Here is a 13,098-nt window from a genome sequence, read left to right as displayed (position 1 = left end):
ATTTTTTGGCACTCAGCTTTCTTTATAGTCCAACTCTCATATCGATATATGACTACCGGAAAAACCATAGCCTTGACTAGACTGACCTTTGTTGACAAAGTAATGTCTCTGCTTTTGAATATGCTGTCTAGGTTGGTCATAACTTTCCTTCCAAGGAGTAAGCGTCTTTTAATTTCATGGCTGCAATCACCATCTGCAGTGATTCTGGAGCCCAGAAAAATAAAGTCTGCCACTGTTTCCACTATTTCCCCATCTATTTGCCATGAAGCGATGAGACCGGATGCCATGATCTTTGTTTTCTGAATGTTGAGCTTTAAGCCAACTTTTTCACTCTTCTCTTTCACTTTCATCAAGAGACTCTTTAGTTCTTCTTCACTTTGTAACATAAGGGTGGTATCATCTGCATATCTGAGGTTATTGATATTTCTCCTGGCAATCTTGATTCCAGCTTGTGTTTCATCCAGCCCAGTGTTTCTCACGATGTACTCTGCATAGAAGTTAAATAGGCAGGGTGACAAGATACAGCCTTGACATACTCCTTTTCCTGTTTGGAACCAGTCTGTTGTTCCATGTCCAGTTCTAACTGTTACTTCCTGACCTGCATGCAAGTTTCTCAAGAGGCAGGTCACGTGGTCTGGTATTCCCATCTCTTTCAGAATTCTCCACGGTTTATTGTGATCCACACAGTCAAAGGCTTTGGCATAGTCAATAAAGCAGAAATAGATGTTTTTCTGAACTCTCTTGTTTTTTCGATGATCCAGCTGATGTTGGCAATTTGATCTGTGGTTCCTCTGCCTTTTATAAAACCAGCTTGAACATCTGGAAGTTCACGGTTCAGGTATTGCTGATGCCTGGCTTGGAGAATTTTGAGCATTACTTTACTAGCCTGTGAGATGAGCATAATTGTGCGGTAGTTTGAGCATTCTTTGGCATTGCCTTTCTTTGGGATTGGAATGAAAACTGACCTTTTCCAATCCTGTGGCCACTGCTAAGTTTTCCAAATTTGCTGGCATCTTGAGTGCAGCACTATTACAGCATCATCTTTTAGGATTTGAAATAGCTCAACTGTAATTCCATTATATACTATAAAATGTATACTATATAGCATAATACATGCATAGTGTATTGCATATGTATGTGTATAGTATATAGCATGTGTGTGTCTTTATAACTGTAAATAACACCTGAGAGCTTGTTCAGCAGTTTCAGGATGAATATGTAGCAGGAATAATGAAGGAAGAGAGCAGAGAGGAGATTCTTGACTTATCAACTAGATTTGTTCCATCAATCTGAGTGTCTTGTAGCAAAATCACTTTCACATTCAATTCTGCTTTTTAAGATCTAAAATAGTAGATAATTCAAAGAATGTTAATACTTGGCTTAGGAAAATATGTTTGTTTTATTACATATATGAATAAATGCATCAACATTGAATTTCCACACTTTAAAGGAAAGGATAATATTGTACCAAGAAACTTTGTGAAGAATAGCCAAGTAGCTGCCTTGAATTCATCCTGTTTACTTGTATGTATACTGAAGAGTTGGGCTGGTCAGTTCCCTCCTCAGAAGGAACTGAACCAGAAATGTTAGGTTTATAGTAATTCTCACCTATTGCTCTTTATGTCATTCTTTCCTGAGCAGCATTGGTAATGGGCGTGTAACATAAAAACTGCCAAACATTGAAAGCTTCAGCTGCCAGACCTTGTACCAACTGCCTAATTTACCTCATTTGAATCTTAAAAAAGCTTATATGAAACTTACTATGCTATTTTACAGATGAGGAAACTGAGTACTGGAGAGATTCAACTGTGTAAATTCATATTTATTATGAACATTCTTACTTGAATTAAAACCCATGCAATAGAGTCTCAGAAAATCCTATTTTTCCCACCTGAGACATGCCATTCTTTTCTCCACTCCCAGTGTATCTGGTCATCTCTTATCTTATTCTTTGAATTCCGTGTTCGCTTTCCTACCATTCAACTATTTCCAATATCCATTGTCTTTTCCACATGGTACCAGAGATATTTTAATAAAAGACCACATCTGAGCTTTGCATCCCCTTACTCAAAAGCAGCTTAAGGTCTGGAGATTATGAGACGTCTCCTAATCTAAACTTCATCCCTCTTGTCTTACCTCTTCTCCTCACTACAAGGCCTATTTTATGGCTAAACCAAAGTCCTGTCTGCATTTCATCTTCTCACTTCAACTATTTGCACCTCCTTCCATTTTCTTGGAATTTCTGTCCATGTATGAGAGTTTGGTCAATTTTTGCATTGTTTCCCACAGTATCCACTTCTGAGCAATATGGTAGAGTGGTAATCAAGAGTCAGTGTGCTAAAATCAGACTTTCTGAACTCATGGGCCCTGCTACTTAATAACTCTCTGTGCCTCAGTTACTTAAAATTGAGACCGTAATAGTACCTACTTCAGGGTTGTTGAAAATAGAAAGAATTAATTCATGTGCAATGCTTAGAATAGTGTCTGGTACCTAATAAGCCAACATTAAGCATTTGTTGTTGCTTCTTGGTGGCAGTGATATAATTATCTCCCCCCCCAAAAAGCTAAAGGAATTGTTTATTAATATTGGAGTCAACTTAGAGAGTCATGGTCATACCAAAGTAAAAGTATTTTGCCTATAGAGAGCCTCAATACAGTTTGTAGGCTATTATATCCAAGCTATCCTATGGCATTTCTAGTCTCTCCCAAATTCCTCACTAGTTGAAATCCCACTAGTACTTGGGACATAAAATTTTCCCCAGACTGGCGGTTCCTTCATTATCAGAAATGAATGTACCTAACCAGGTTACTTGCCTGATAGCTCAGATGGTAAAGTTTTTACCTACAATATGGGAGACCCGGGTTTGATCCCTGAGTTGGGAAGATCCTCTGGAAAAGGAAATGGCAACCCACTCCGGTACTCTTGTCTGGACAATCCCATGGATGGAGAAGCGTGGTACACTACAGTCCAGGGGTTCGCAAAGAGTCGGACAGGACTGAGCGACTTCACGTTCTTTCACTTTCAACCACAGTTCTGGAGGTGCCTCATTTAGCTGGTTGAATGACTGATGGAACCAGCTATGACGTGAGTGCAGCATGGACTGATGTGAATCGGGCTCCAGATCCAGGCAGGACTCCTAAGTGCAGCAGAGGGAAGTTCCTTTGCCATTTTTAGACACCATAAAGTAAATAATAGGGCTTCCCTGGTAGCTCAGTTGGTAAAGAATGCGCCTGCAATGCAGGAGACTAGGGTTCGATCCCAAGGTCAGGAAGATCCCCTGGAGAAGGAAATGTCAACCCCCTCCAGTATTCTTGCCTGGAAGATCCCATGGAGAGAGGGGCCTGGAGGTCTGCAGTCCATGGTGTCACAAAAGTCAGACACGACTTAGCAACTAAACCAAAGTAAATAAAGGCCTGCAGATTTAGAAATATGATTCCTTCCTCTGTCACACAGGCAGCATCATAAAACATATTATTTAGGCTGAATTATTAGAATTTATTGGTTTGCTAATTAATTAGTTTACAAATTAGAGTTAGTAAACTCTGGGAGTTGGGTATGAACAGGGAAGCCTGGTGTGCTGCAGTCCATGGGTTATAGAGTCGGACACGACTGAGCAACTGAACTGAACTGAACTGAATCAGAATTAAGGAAGATTTTTGCAGACAGTTTAATTTTTATGAAGCTGCTACAAACCTATTTGTTTATATATTATTTTTATTTTTATGACTATGGTTCTGAACAGTTAAATGTAAACTGCAGTGTTTCTCAGCAGAGTTCACCATTTAAAGCAACTCTACAGTAAGTCATAGTGAATTGCATTATAACTTTTTAGTTTTTATTTATTAGAATATTAATGTACTAGCTTATTTTTGCTTTTATTTTTATTGAAGTATAACTGACATAACATTATGTTAGTTTCAGATATACAACACAACTCAGTATTTATATATATTGTAAAATGATCATCACAGTAAGTTCAGTTAATGTCCAGCACTGTAGCTTCCCTGGTGGCTCAGCTGGTAAAAATCCTCTTGCAATGCAGGAGACCCCAGTTTGATTCCTGTGTCAGGAAGATCAATGGCTACCTACTCTAGTATTCTGGCCTGGAGAATTGCATGAACTGTAAAGTCTATGGGGTCACAAAGAGTCAGACACAACTGAGTGATTTTCCCTTTCACTTTCACCATACATAGTTACAAAAACTTTTTTTCTTCTGATAAGAACTCTCAAGATTCTCTCTCCTAGCTTTCAAATATGCAATGCAGTATTATTAACTATAGTCACTGTCCTATACATTACATCTCTCTCTTTTTTTTTAATTTTATAACTGAAAATTTCTATCCTTTAACACTCTACCCATTTTGCCCACCTCTTACCCTCAGGCAACTACAGGTTTGTTCTCTTTATCCATGAGCTTGTTTTTCCCAGTTGATTGGTTGTTGTTGCCTTTTTTAGACTCTACAATTCAGTTAGATCATATGATATTTGTCTTTATTATGTCACTTATTTCACTTAGCAACTATTTAAATTACAGTAGGACACACTTGGGTTAGCTATGATGCTTTCTAACTCAAAGGAGAAATTTGGGGTTTAGAAAATTGCAGCATTAAAGTAACTAATATAAGCAACTTTTGGAAAGTAGTGTTTAATATTTAGGGGGAAAAAAGAAGCCATAAAGTAAAACTCTGCTGCTGCTGCTAAGTCGCTTCAGTTGTGTCCGACTCTGTGGGACCCCATCAACGGCAGCCCACCAGGCTCCCCCGTCCCTGGGATTCTCCAGGCAAGAACACTGGAGTGGGTTGCCATTTCCTTCTCCAATGCATGAAAGTGAAAAGTCAAAGTGAAGTCTCTCAGTCACATCCGACTCCTAGCGACCCCATGGACTGCAGCCCACCAGGCTCCTCCATCCATGGGATTTTCCAGGCAAGAGTACTGGAGTGGGGTGCCATTGCCTTCTCCTAAAGTAAAACTCTAACTTGAGGAAAACAGCAGGAGCCAATCTATTAGACTGCTGCTGCTGCTGCTAAGTCGCTTTCAGTCGTGTCCAACTGTGTGCAACCCCATAGATGGCAGCCCATCAGGCTCCACCATCCCTGGGATTCTCCAGGCAAGAACACTGGAGTGGGTTGCCATTGCCTTCTCCTAAAGTAAAACTCTAACTTGAGGAAAACAGCAGGAGCCAGTCTATTAGATTACCAATATATATATTTGATTTTCAGAATGAAGAATGTGTAATGTGTATGTGTTGTTTTATTTCAATTTTAGAGCCTCTAAGGTTTCTGGTTCTCATCATTACAATGAGAAATAATATTATATGGGTTCCCAACATAGTGTTCCAGGTGTACACATGCACATACATACACACATACCCACACATATACCACATTTAAATTAAAGATATAAGTCTAATGGTGGCACATAGATCTGAGAAATAAATGGGAAAAAATGAATAATAAAATTGATGACTTGGGTTTCTGTAGCACCCCAAGTATAAAACCTGAAGTATAAAACGTACTTGCCTAATGGGATGAGGTAGAAAGAACTTTAGATTTTAATGAGAAGAACTAGATTTTAATGGTTGCTTTTCTAGTTACTATCTGTGTGAGGTTGGGAAAATCCCTTAACTGTCAAGAGCTTTGTATTTCTCATCTGTGAAATGGATAGAATAGGGAGTCTTTGGGGGATCAAAAAATAATGTACATACAACCTTTGGAAACTGCAAAGCATGGTACAGATTTCAGAGATTATAGAAGTAAGATATTTCAAAAATGATTCAGAGATTTCAGAGATTATTTTAGAGATGAAATAAATATGACAGAGATACTGTTTTCAGTTTGCATATGAAAAAAAAAAAAGAGAGATGTGGAAAAAGGAATGTGTGGCCAGGCTGAAACCGGACCTGGGCTTTTTAGTCCAAATGCTGGCAGTATTGTGTGCTTGACTATGCTGTTTCTAAACTAGAGTTGTGCATATTTCACAGGGCATAGCTGTAGTAAATTAACCTAAACTGATTTCAAGGACTTTTAAACATTTAATTATTGAGATATCCTAATAAGAAATGCTGATATTAACCAGATGATGTTTGTTTTCAAATGCAGGTAATGAATTTGGGCATCCTGAATGGTTAGACTTCCCAAGAAAAGGAAATAATGAGAGCTACCATTATGCACGAAGGCAGTTTCATTTAACTGATGATGATCTTCTTCGCTATAAGTTCCTGAATAACTTTGACAGGGATATGAATAAATTGGAAGAAAGATGTGGTTGGCTTTCAGCTCCACAGGTAAGCTCTTTACTCTCAGTGTTATGTCTTAGTCACCAGTGTTGTACATGCTTAGAATGGCAATTGACCTAAATCTATATGCAGATCTCTTAAACAGCACTCTATTATTCCATGCACAGTGCCCTGTGACATACTTCAGGTTGTCAAAACATGTCACCAAAATCTCCCCAGTAAATAACGAAAATCTTCAGCATAATTCCCTGCTTACTTTCCTGGTTAGCTTGTCGTTGTTGTTTAACTTTGGTAATTTTTATTTCAATTGGTTAAAACTAATGACAAAAGCTCCACATGGAATCCATTTTGGAAATTGCTGTGGAAACATCTTAATTGTTTTGACTGTTTTTTCTTTATATAAATAATTATGCTGTCATAATGAAACTACTTTGACAACATGGAGATTTCTTTATTCTTATTTTTCCTTCCTTTGCTGGTCTCTAACTTGTCATTTCAATAGATGCCATTATACCTGCATGCTGTTTTGTATTTTTCATGAGGCTGACTCTCCTCTGGAATTAACGTCTCAGTTTTTCAATAAGTTTTAGAAAATGTAATTATCAGGTAAAAATTTTATACAGGCTTTTTTTTCCCCCTTTGCAAAAATTAGCATATAGTATGTGTTACTTATAATCCATTTACTTTTTACTGGTGCCGTTTGAAATTACTATTGATGTATTTTTACTTTGGTGTCGCTGATTTTTTTTTTAATGGTTGAACAAAGGTACTTATACATTCGGGAAGACTGGCTACATGACACGAATGCCCTAATCGCATTTATTCATAGTGCTGTTTCCAGAAGAGAGAGCAAAATGATGCTCCTTTTCAACAGGAACAATGTTGAATACCAAAAGGCATGCTGTTTACTCTAGAGCCTTAGCTCACATTTCTAAATTACCAAGAGTAGTGCTGCTGACACGCATGGAAATAAGTCCTCTCAGAGCTGGGGCCGGAAGTGGGTAGAGTTGAAAAAGCAAAAGCTTCTCACTGTCTACCGTAAAATGTGATGTAGAAAATAAGGGAGCTTGTAGATGTTGTAATTGCTTTTGAAACTCTTTCATTAGACCAAAAGAAAAAAAAAAATGTAGATTTGGAGTTTTGGTTGCTTTTGAATCTGACAAAACCATGCAATACTGTAAAGTTTTTAAGAAAAATTCAACTTCAGAAATCTGGATATAATAACAATGTTACAGTATATTTTGAAAAATAATTTGATGTGCCTTCACATGTTAATCTAGAGACTAAAACAAAAGTTTTAAAGAAAATTCACTTATAAGTAGTTCTAATATACTTACTCACACAGACACACACATAAGTGCTTTCTGTATAACACGGTACTATGTTTTTACTTAAAACCTAATCCTCTGTTTTGTTTGAGGTTGGGAATTGGTTGGTGAGATTTGTGTACTCTTTAAGCAATGTTTGAAACTGCTGTTGGCCTTGATACGGCAAAATTTCAACAGGTTAAAAAAATGTAACATGCTAGCACTTTCATTTTTGGCTTAATAACAAGGCTGTTAATAAAGACCAAAAAAAAAAAAACACAACTTTTTGTAAAGAATTTACTTATAGCAGCATCTGGCTATTATTTGTATATATTCTACGTGTTAATTCTTCCAGGCCCATGTGAGTGAAAAGCATGAAGACAATAAGATCATTGCTTTTGAGAGAGCTAGTCTTCTTTTCATCTTCAACTTTCATCCAAGCAAGAGCTATACTGATTACCGAGTTGGAACAGCATTGCCAGGAAAATATCCTTTGTGTTACCAGTGAACATGACTGTCATTCAATTTTTATTACATCATAGAGTGTAAGAAAGACTAATGCTGATCTTGGTGACAGTAGCTCTCAGTTTCTTCATCTGAAAACTGAAGGACTTGAAATAGTTAATGTATCTTTGCTCAGTTCAGTTACACTAAAGTAATCCTGTACTCCATTCTGGCTCTAAAAAGTATGATTATGAACATTCTCTTAAGTAGTATTTTAATATTATAATGTGTAGTATAGGAGGTGATTGTTGTTTATTTTTATGAAAATATTTTATAAGTTGCCGCTGAGAGTCATCTCCTTTACCCTCTCCATGGAATACGTGAGTAAATGGTAGTTGTAAAGATGGCCTCCTTCTCTTTTCTTTTTCCTGTCTTCTAAAATACAAGACATAGCTCACTTTTTGCGGGGGGTCTGAATTGATAAGAAATCAGGGCATGAGAGATGTAAGCAAAGGAAATATCGGGGAGAATGTTTAGATACTGTCTACATTCATTTACTCATCCATTCATTCATTTCACAGATGTTTTATGAGCACCTATTTATTGAACACCTGCATGCCAGCCCTGTGTGAGGTGCTGGAAACACAGGAATTTTCCTGGCAGATACAGTCACGGCCTTCAGCGAGCTTTTAAACTAGTGAAGAAGACAAATATTAATCATTTGAAGTGTGATCCTTGTTACGAAATGAAACATGCATGTGTTTGAAAGAGTTTAGGACTTACCCAATCCATGGGGAAAAAAAAGCAACAGATTCAGGATGTAGTAATAACAACCCAGCGCAGATTTTTAAATAAGCAGGAGAAAGAATGTGCTCTTCCTGAAGCCCTGATAGTGATTAATGTCTGCCACCGGAGGAAGATGCCTGATGCCAGCATGATCTCTTACAAGCCAGGGTTTGTCTAGCTATAGTAAGAGAAACCCCCCTATTCAACTGGCTCAAGTGATGAGGAAAAGTGCATTTTGCCGAACAATGGAAACCCTGAGGTCAAGTGACCCCAGCACTGTGACAGTATCATCAGGTTCCCTGGTCCGCTGGCCTTCCCACTTCCAACTCTCAGGGTGCCAGCAGTGTCCAAAGGGTGTCACCTGATACAGTTGCAAGACAACAGCCTTGGTTCCAAATGTCACCTTCAGACACAACACGAGGCAAATAGATTTGTATGGTTTTTAGGAACTAAGTCACTTTAGCAAATTTCCTTTGTATTCCATTGACCAGAATTCAGTCACTTATCCCCAAAGAAGTGTCTAGGGAGGAGAATGCTTTCCTCATGAGTAGCTTAATCAGGAATTACCCCCTGAGCCTCCAGGAAGCGACCTCCTTAGGGAAGTGGTCGTCCAGACAATGTTTCTCTGGCCGTAAGGAGGAAAAGGCCACGATGTCCGGTGAGTAGCAGGCTGGTGCTGCTCAGGGATGCTTCAGGTGATGAAAGATGTTCCCTGTCTTCTCTCCGCTCCTCCCCAGTCACCCCATCCCCTAGGACATCAGAGCATGTAGGAGGGAAGGCTATTGCTGTGGCTAAATATGCCCCAGTTAACACAGAGACTGCTCAGATCATGGAAATCATGTCACGGGGTTGTCTGCCCTGAAGAAGAGCTGTACTGTTCAGGAGGCAACTGTTCTTACCATCTCCTTGAAGAAATACAAACAGCTGCTAGACATGTAGCAACTCATACATAAGCCTTCTTAGCGACAAACTGCTCAAGTATTAAACCCTAGACTAGATCCTGCTGTATCTAATGATGGCATATAATCAAACTGTAATTTTGATTATTATTAAACCAAAATGCACTTACAGAACACTTGGGGTCTACTGCAGTGTTTGGTAGTTAAGCACTGCCCTTGACCCTAAGTCAGAGAGAAGAGATTTGTAAACCCAAGCTAAGAAGTAAGGCACGATGCAGTACAGGGGATGAGGCAGGAGTGTTCCATGGGACAACAGAGGGGAAGTAAGAGAAAAAGAAAGAAATGTGAGGGTGGGGGTGGAAAGAGAAACAGAGATTGAGGAATTGATTGACTAATGAGATTTTTAAGCCTATATCCCAGAGAGAGAGACAGAGATGATTTGTAGACTAATTGATTAAGAAAAGACGTTAAAGCCTGGACCTTGAGAAATAGATAAAATTATGGTAGAAAAAATTGAGGAAGGCCATTCCTGCTGTTGGAAATCATAGCCTATACTTAGATAATGGACAATACAATAGATTAATTGGGAGAATGATGACCCAAAAAGTAATTGGAGATTAAACTGAAAAGATATATTATGATCACATAATAGAAGATTTTAATTCCCTTTTAACTAGTTTAGGGTTTTGTTTTTGTTGGTTTTTGTTTTTGTTTTTTTTTTTTGGAGTTTCATTAGGATCACTAGCAAATGGAAATAATGGAATTTCAGTGATGTTGTTTAGGAGAAAAGCTTGGCTTAAGCTACACTGAACTCCTGTCTGAAGTCTGTGTGATTTAACAAATATTATTAAATGAAATATATATAATAATATAGTATATTTTATTAAACAAAATCCACCCAAAAGTTAATTTCGTTTTGTGATACAAAGTTACACTGTACGTGAAAGTCTAGTTTGGCTTTGATACACCTTGCCACAAATTGAATCTTTCAAAACTTAGCAATTTGTTTAAATGTCTAAAAGCACCTTTTATACAGAAGTTTTCCATTTTAATAAACACTGAACACTTCATATTAGTGACCACAGAAAATGTACACATTATGTATTGTAGTGATATACACATCCTGGAAAATTGGGCCGTATCTTCATAGAAGGCATAGTTGCAGCCTCAGTCATCTGTTGCACCTCTAAGAGAACCTTGAAAATATTGTTGCTTCTTTTATTGCAAGGATTTTGTCTCCTGCTGATCTGTGTCCACTTGGGCCTTATTTACTCTGGTTGCCTTTCTCATTCCTCCCTTTCTGTCAACACGCTGTAACTAATTCCCATATGTTATTGCCGCCTCTGAGGACATTTGCATTTTAATAACCAGTCTCCTTGAATACTCAAAAGTATGCTGGACCTAATGAACTAGATATCTAATAGAATATTTTTTAAATAATGAGTATTTTTTTTAGAGAGCAGGAGAGCATTTCCAACATACCTGAAATCATACTTTCTAATTAGCTACATATTAATACTGTCAGCCTTAAACCTTAGCTTGAAATTATAAAATCTTCTGGATTTTGTGATGGCTTGTGCTCTGATGACCCAGTTCAGTGCAGAAATCCCATCTATATATTCCTCTGCAAATCATAGCTGTCATTAGGACACTTTCCAGTCCTATGACTCTCACTGTTTCACAAGGTAAACAATTCAAGGTTTGTTTTCTGTTGTTGTTTTTTTTAATGTAGCCTTACATGTCAATGTATTATATCTATACTCTGGGGCCAGTGCCTGTTCTGCATGACAGCTATTCAAATCAAACAGGCATTTAAGTTGTTCCTCACGATACTGCCTCTCCCTGGTCTTCCCTCTTCCAGACCAAAAATACCTCTGGTTTCTTTCATAGATTCTTGTGATGCTTTCCAGACCTGTTAGCATCATGTCTCTCTTATCAAATTGTACCCAGTATTGTTCACTTTCCTCTTTGTTGTGCTTCCGGAACAGCAGAATATTCCAGATAACGGTCTGGCAAGTATGGCATGGAGGGCCCCATTACCTCCTCTTGTCTTGAGACTGCTCTCTCTCGTCAATGGAGTTAAAGTTACACCAGCTTTTCTGGCAACCATCACATTTTTTGCTCTTATTCACATTCATATAAAAAGTTTTAGTTTTCTTTTCTGTGTACTTGTATTATGACATATCTCCCTTACTCTTGATTTATTCAGCTAATTTAATTAAAATCCCAAATTTAATATTGAGCATGATTTTTACCTCTCACTTGTTAATAGACAAGATAAGAGAGTACTAGAATATTAGTGATATGACTGTACCACCTTCCCTAAGCAGTAGATAGATCTCTTCTTTCAGCTTCTTGTTGTTCCTTGCTTAGCTTACACAGTCCTTTTTATTATCCTTAGCATTGTACAAGTCTCTTTTTGGTCTTCCATCTTTCTGACTTTATTCTTATCCCTTTAAACAACATTGTAGTTCAGCATTATAGAATCATTTCTGGAATAGGAAGTGCAAAAATATTGGTATTTCTATGCTGTAGTTTCTGACTTTACCAAAGAATTGTATGCCATTGGTATTTCCAACTACCGAGCCAGTGAATTGAATACAAATTTCCTCTGTGAAGGATCCACAGAGGCAAGATTGGATGTGTTAATCAAGTCAAGAAATTTATCAAATTTTTAATTCCCAGGAAAGCAGGATTTGGTACCAGAACAAATTTAAAGTTTCTAAAGAAGTCATTTGAACTTCCTCTGTCACTATGAAATATAAACCTGCAGTTGGTAGCATGTCTGAATTCTTGAATAGTTCCATTTTTTGAACCTGTGTATCCTATATATCAAATAGCAAGACATCAACTTTCACTCATATCTGTGTAGAATATGAGCTGACTGTCCTTCCAAGAAACTGCTGTAAAGGGAGCTATTTTGGGGGCAATGCCAGGCAGAATAGAAGCAACACTTTAAGAGTACTTTCAGCTGTCACTTCAAAATAAGATGATAAATTTGGAAGGTTGAAGGGGCATCTGCTTTGTATTACTAAGGTTTTGAACCCAGTCTTCATGGTGACTACTAAAGGACATAGTTTTGTTTCTGCGAAAGGAACATGCAGGATTATTCTAGAAAACAAACAAACAAAAAAATAGCAACAGTAAAATTACTTTGCCGGTGCACTGTCTCGCATTTGTCTTTCTATCCACTAATCTTCAGTGTAATAGTCACCAATGTTCTTCCATTCAGTGGATAGTAATGTGAGTAAAACAGAACTGAGACCCAATGTACTGGCTAAGGAGGTACATTCACAGTTACATGCTCAGGAAGACAAAATGCTGTACGATATGGTATATTTGTTTATGATTTTACATTGTTTAGCTGGGTAGAAAGTACAAGTGAAAGTGAAGTCACTCAGTTGTGTCCGACTCTTTGTGACCCCA

The 13,098-nt window shown here is 37.8% G+C and overlaps 1 protein-coding gene across 1 annotated transcript in view; it reads left to right on the top strand.

The window, feature by feature from the left end:
• The window catches only part of GBE1 (1,4-alpha-glucan branching enzyme 1), a 302,051-nt gene that overhangs the window by 262,802 nt on the left and 26,151 nt on the right, over positions 1 to 13,098 (top strand). Inside the window, exons 13-14 of the mRNA XM_052636457.1 lie at positions 6,100 to 6,284; positions 7,899 to 8,029. Of these exons, the coding sequence (XP_052492417.1) occupies positions 6,100 to 6,284; positions 7,899 to 8,029 (316 nt within the window). The remainder of the gene's footprint in view (positions 1 to 6,099; positions 6,285 to 7,898; positions 8,030 to 13,098) is intronic.

Source organism: Budorcas taxicolor, chromosome 1, assembly GCF_023091745.1.
Source record: "Budorcas taxicolor isolate Tak-1 chromosome 1, Takin1.1, whole genome shotgun sequence".
Lineage (NCBI taxonomy): Eukaryota > Metazoa > Chordata > Mammalia > Artiodactyla > Bovidae > Budorcas > Budorcas taxicolor.
Note: the sequence above shows the minus strand (reverse complement) of the source record. Positions and strands in the feature narration are given on the sequence as shown.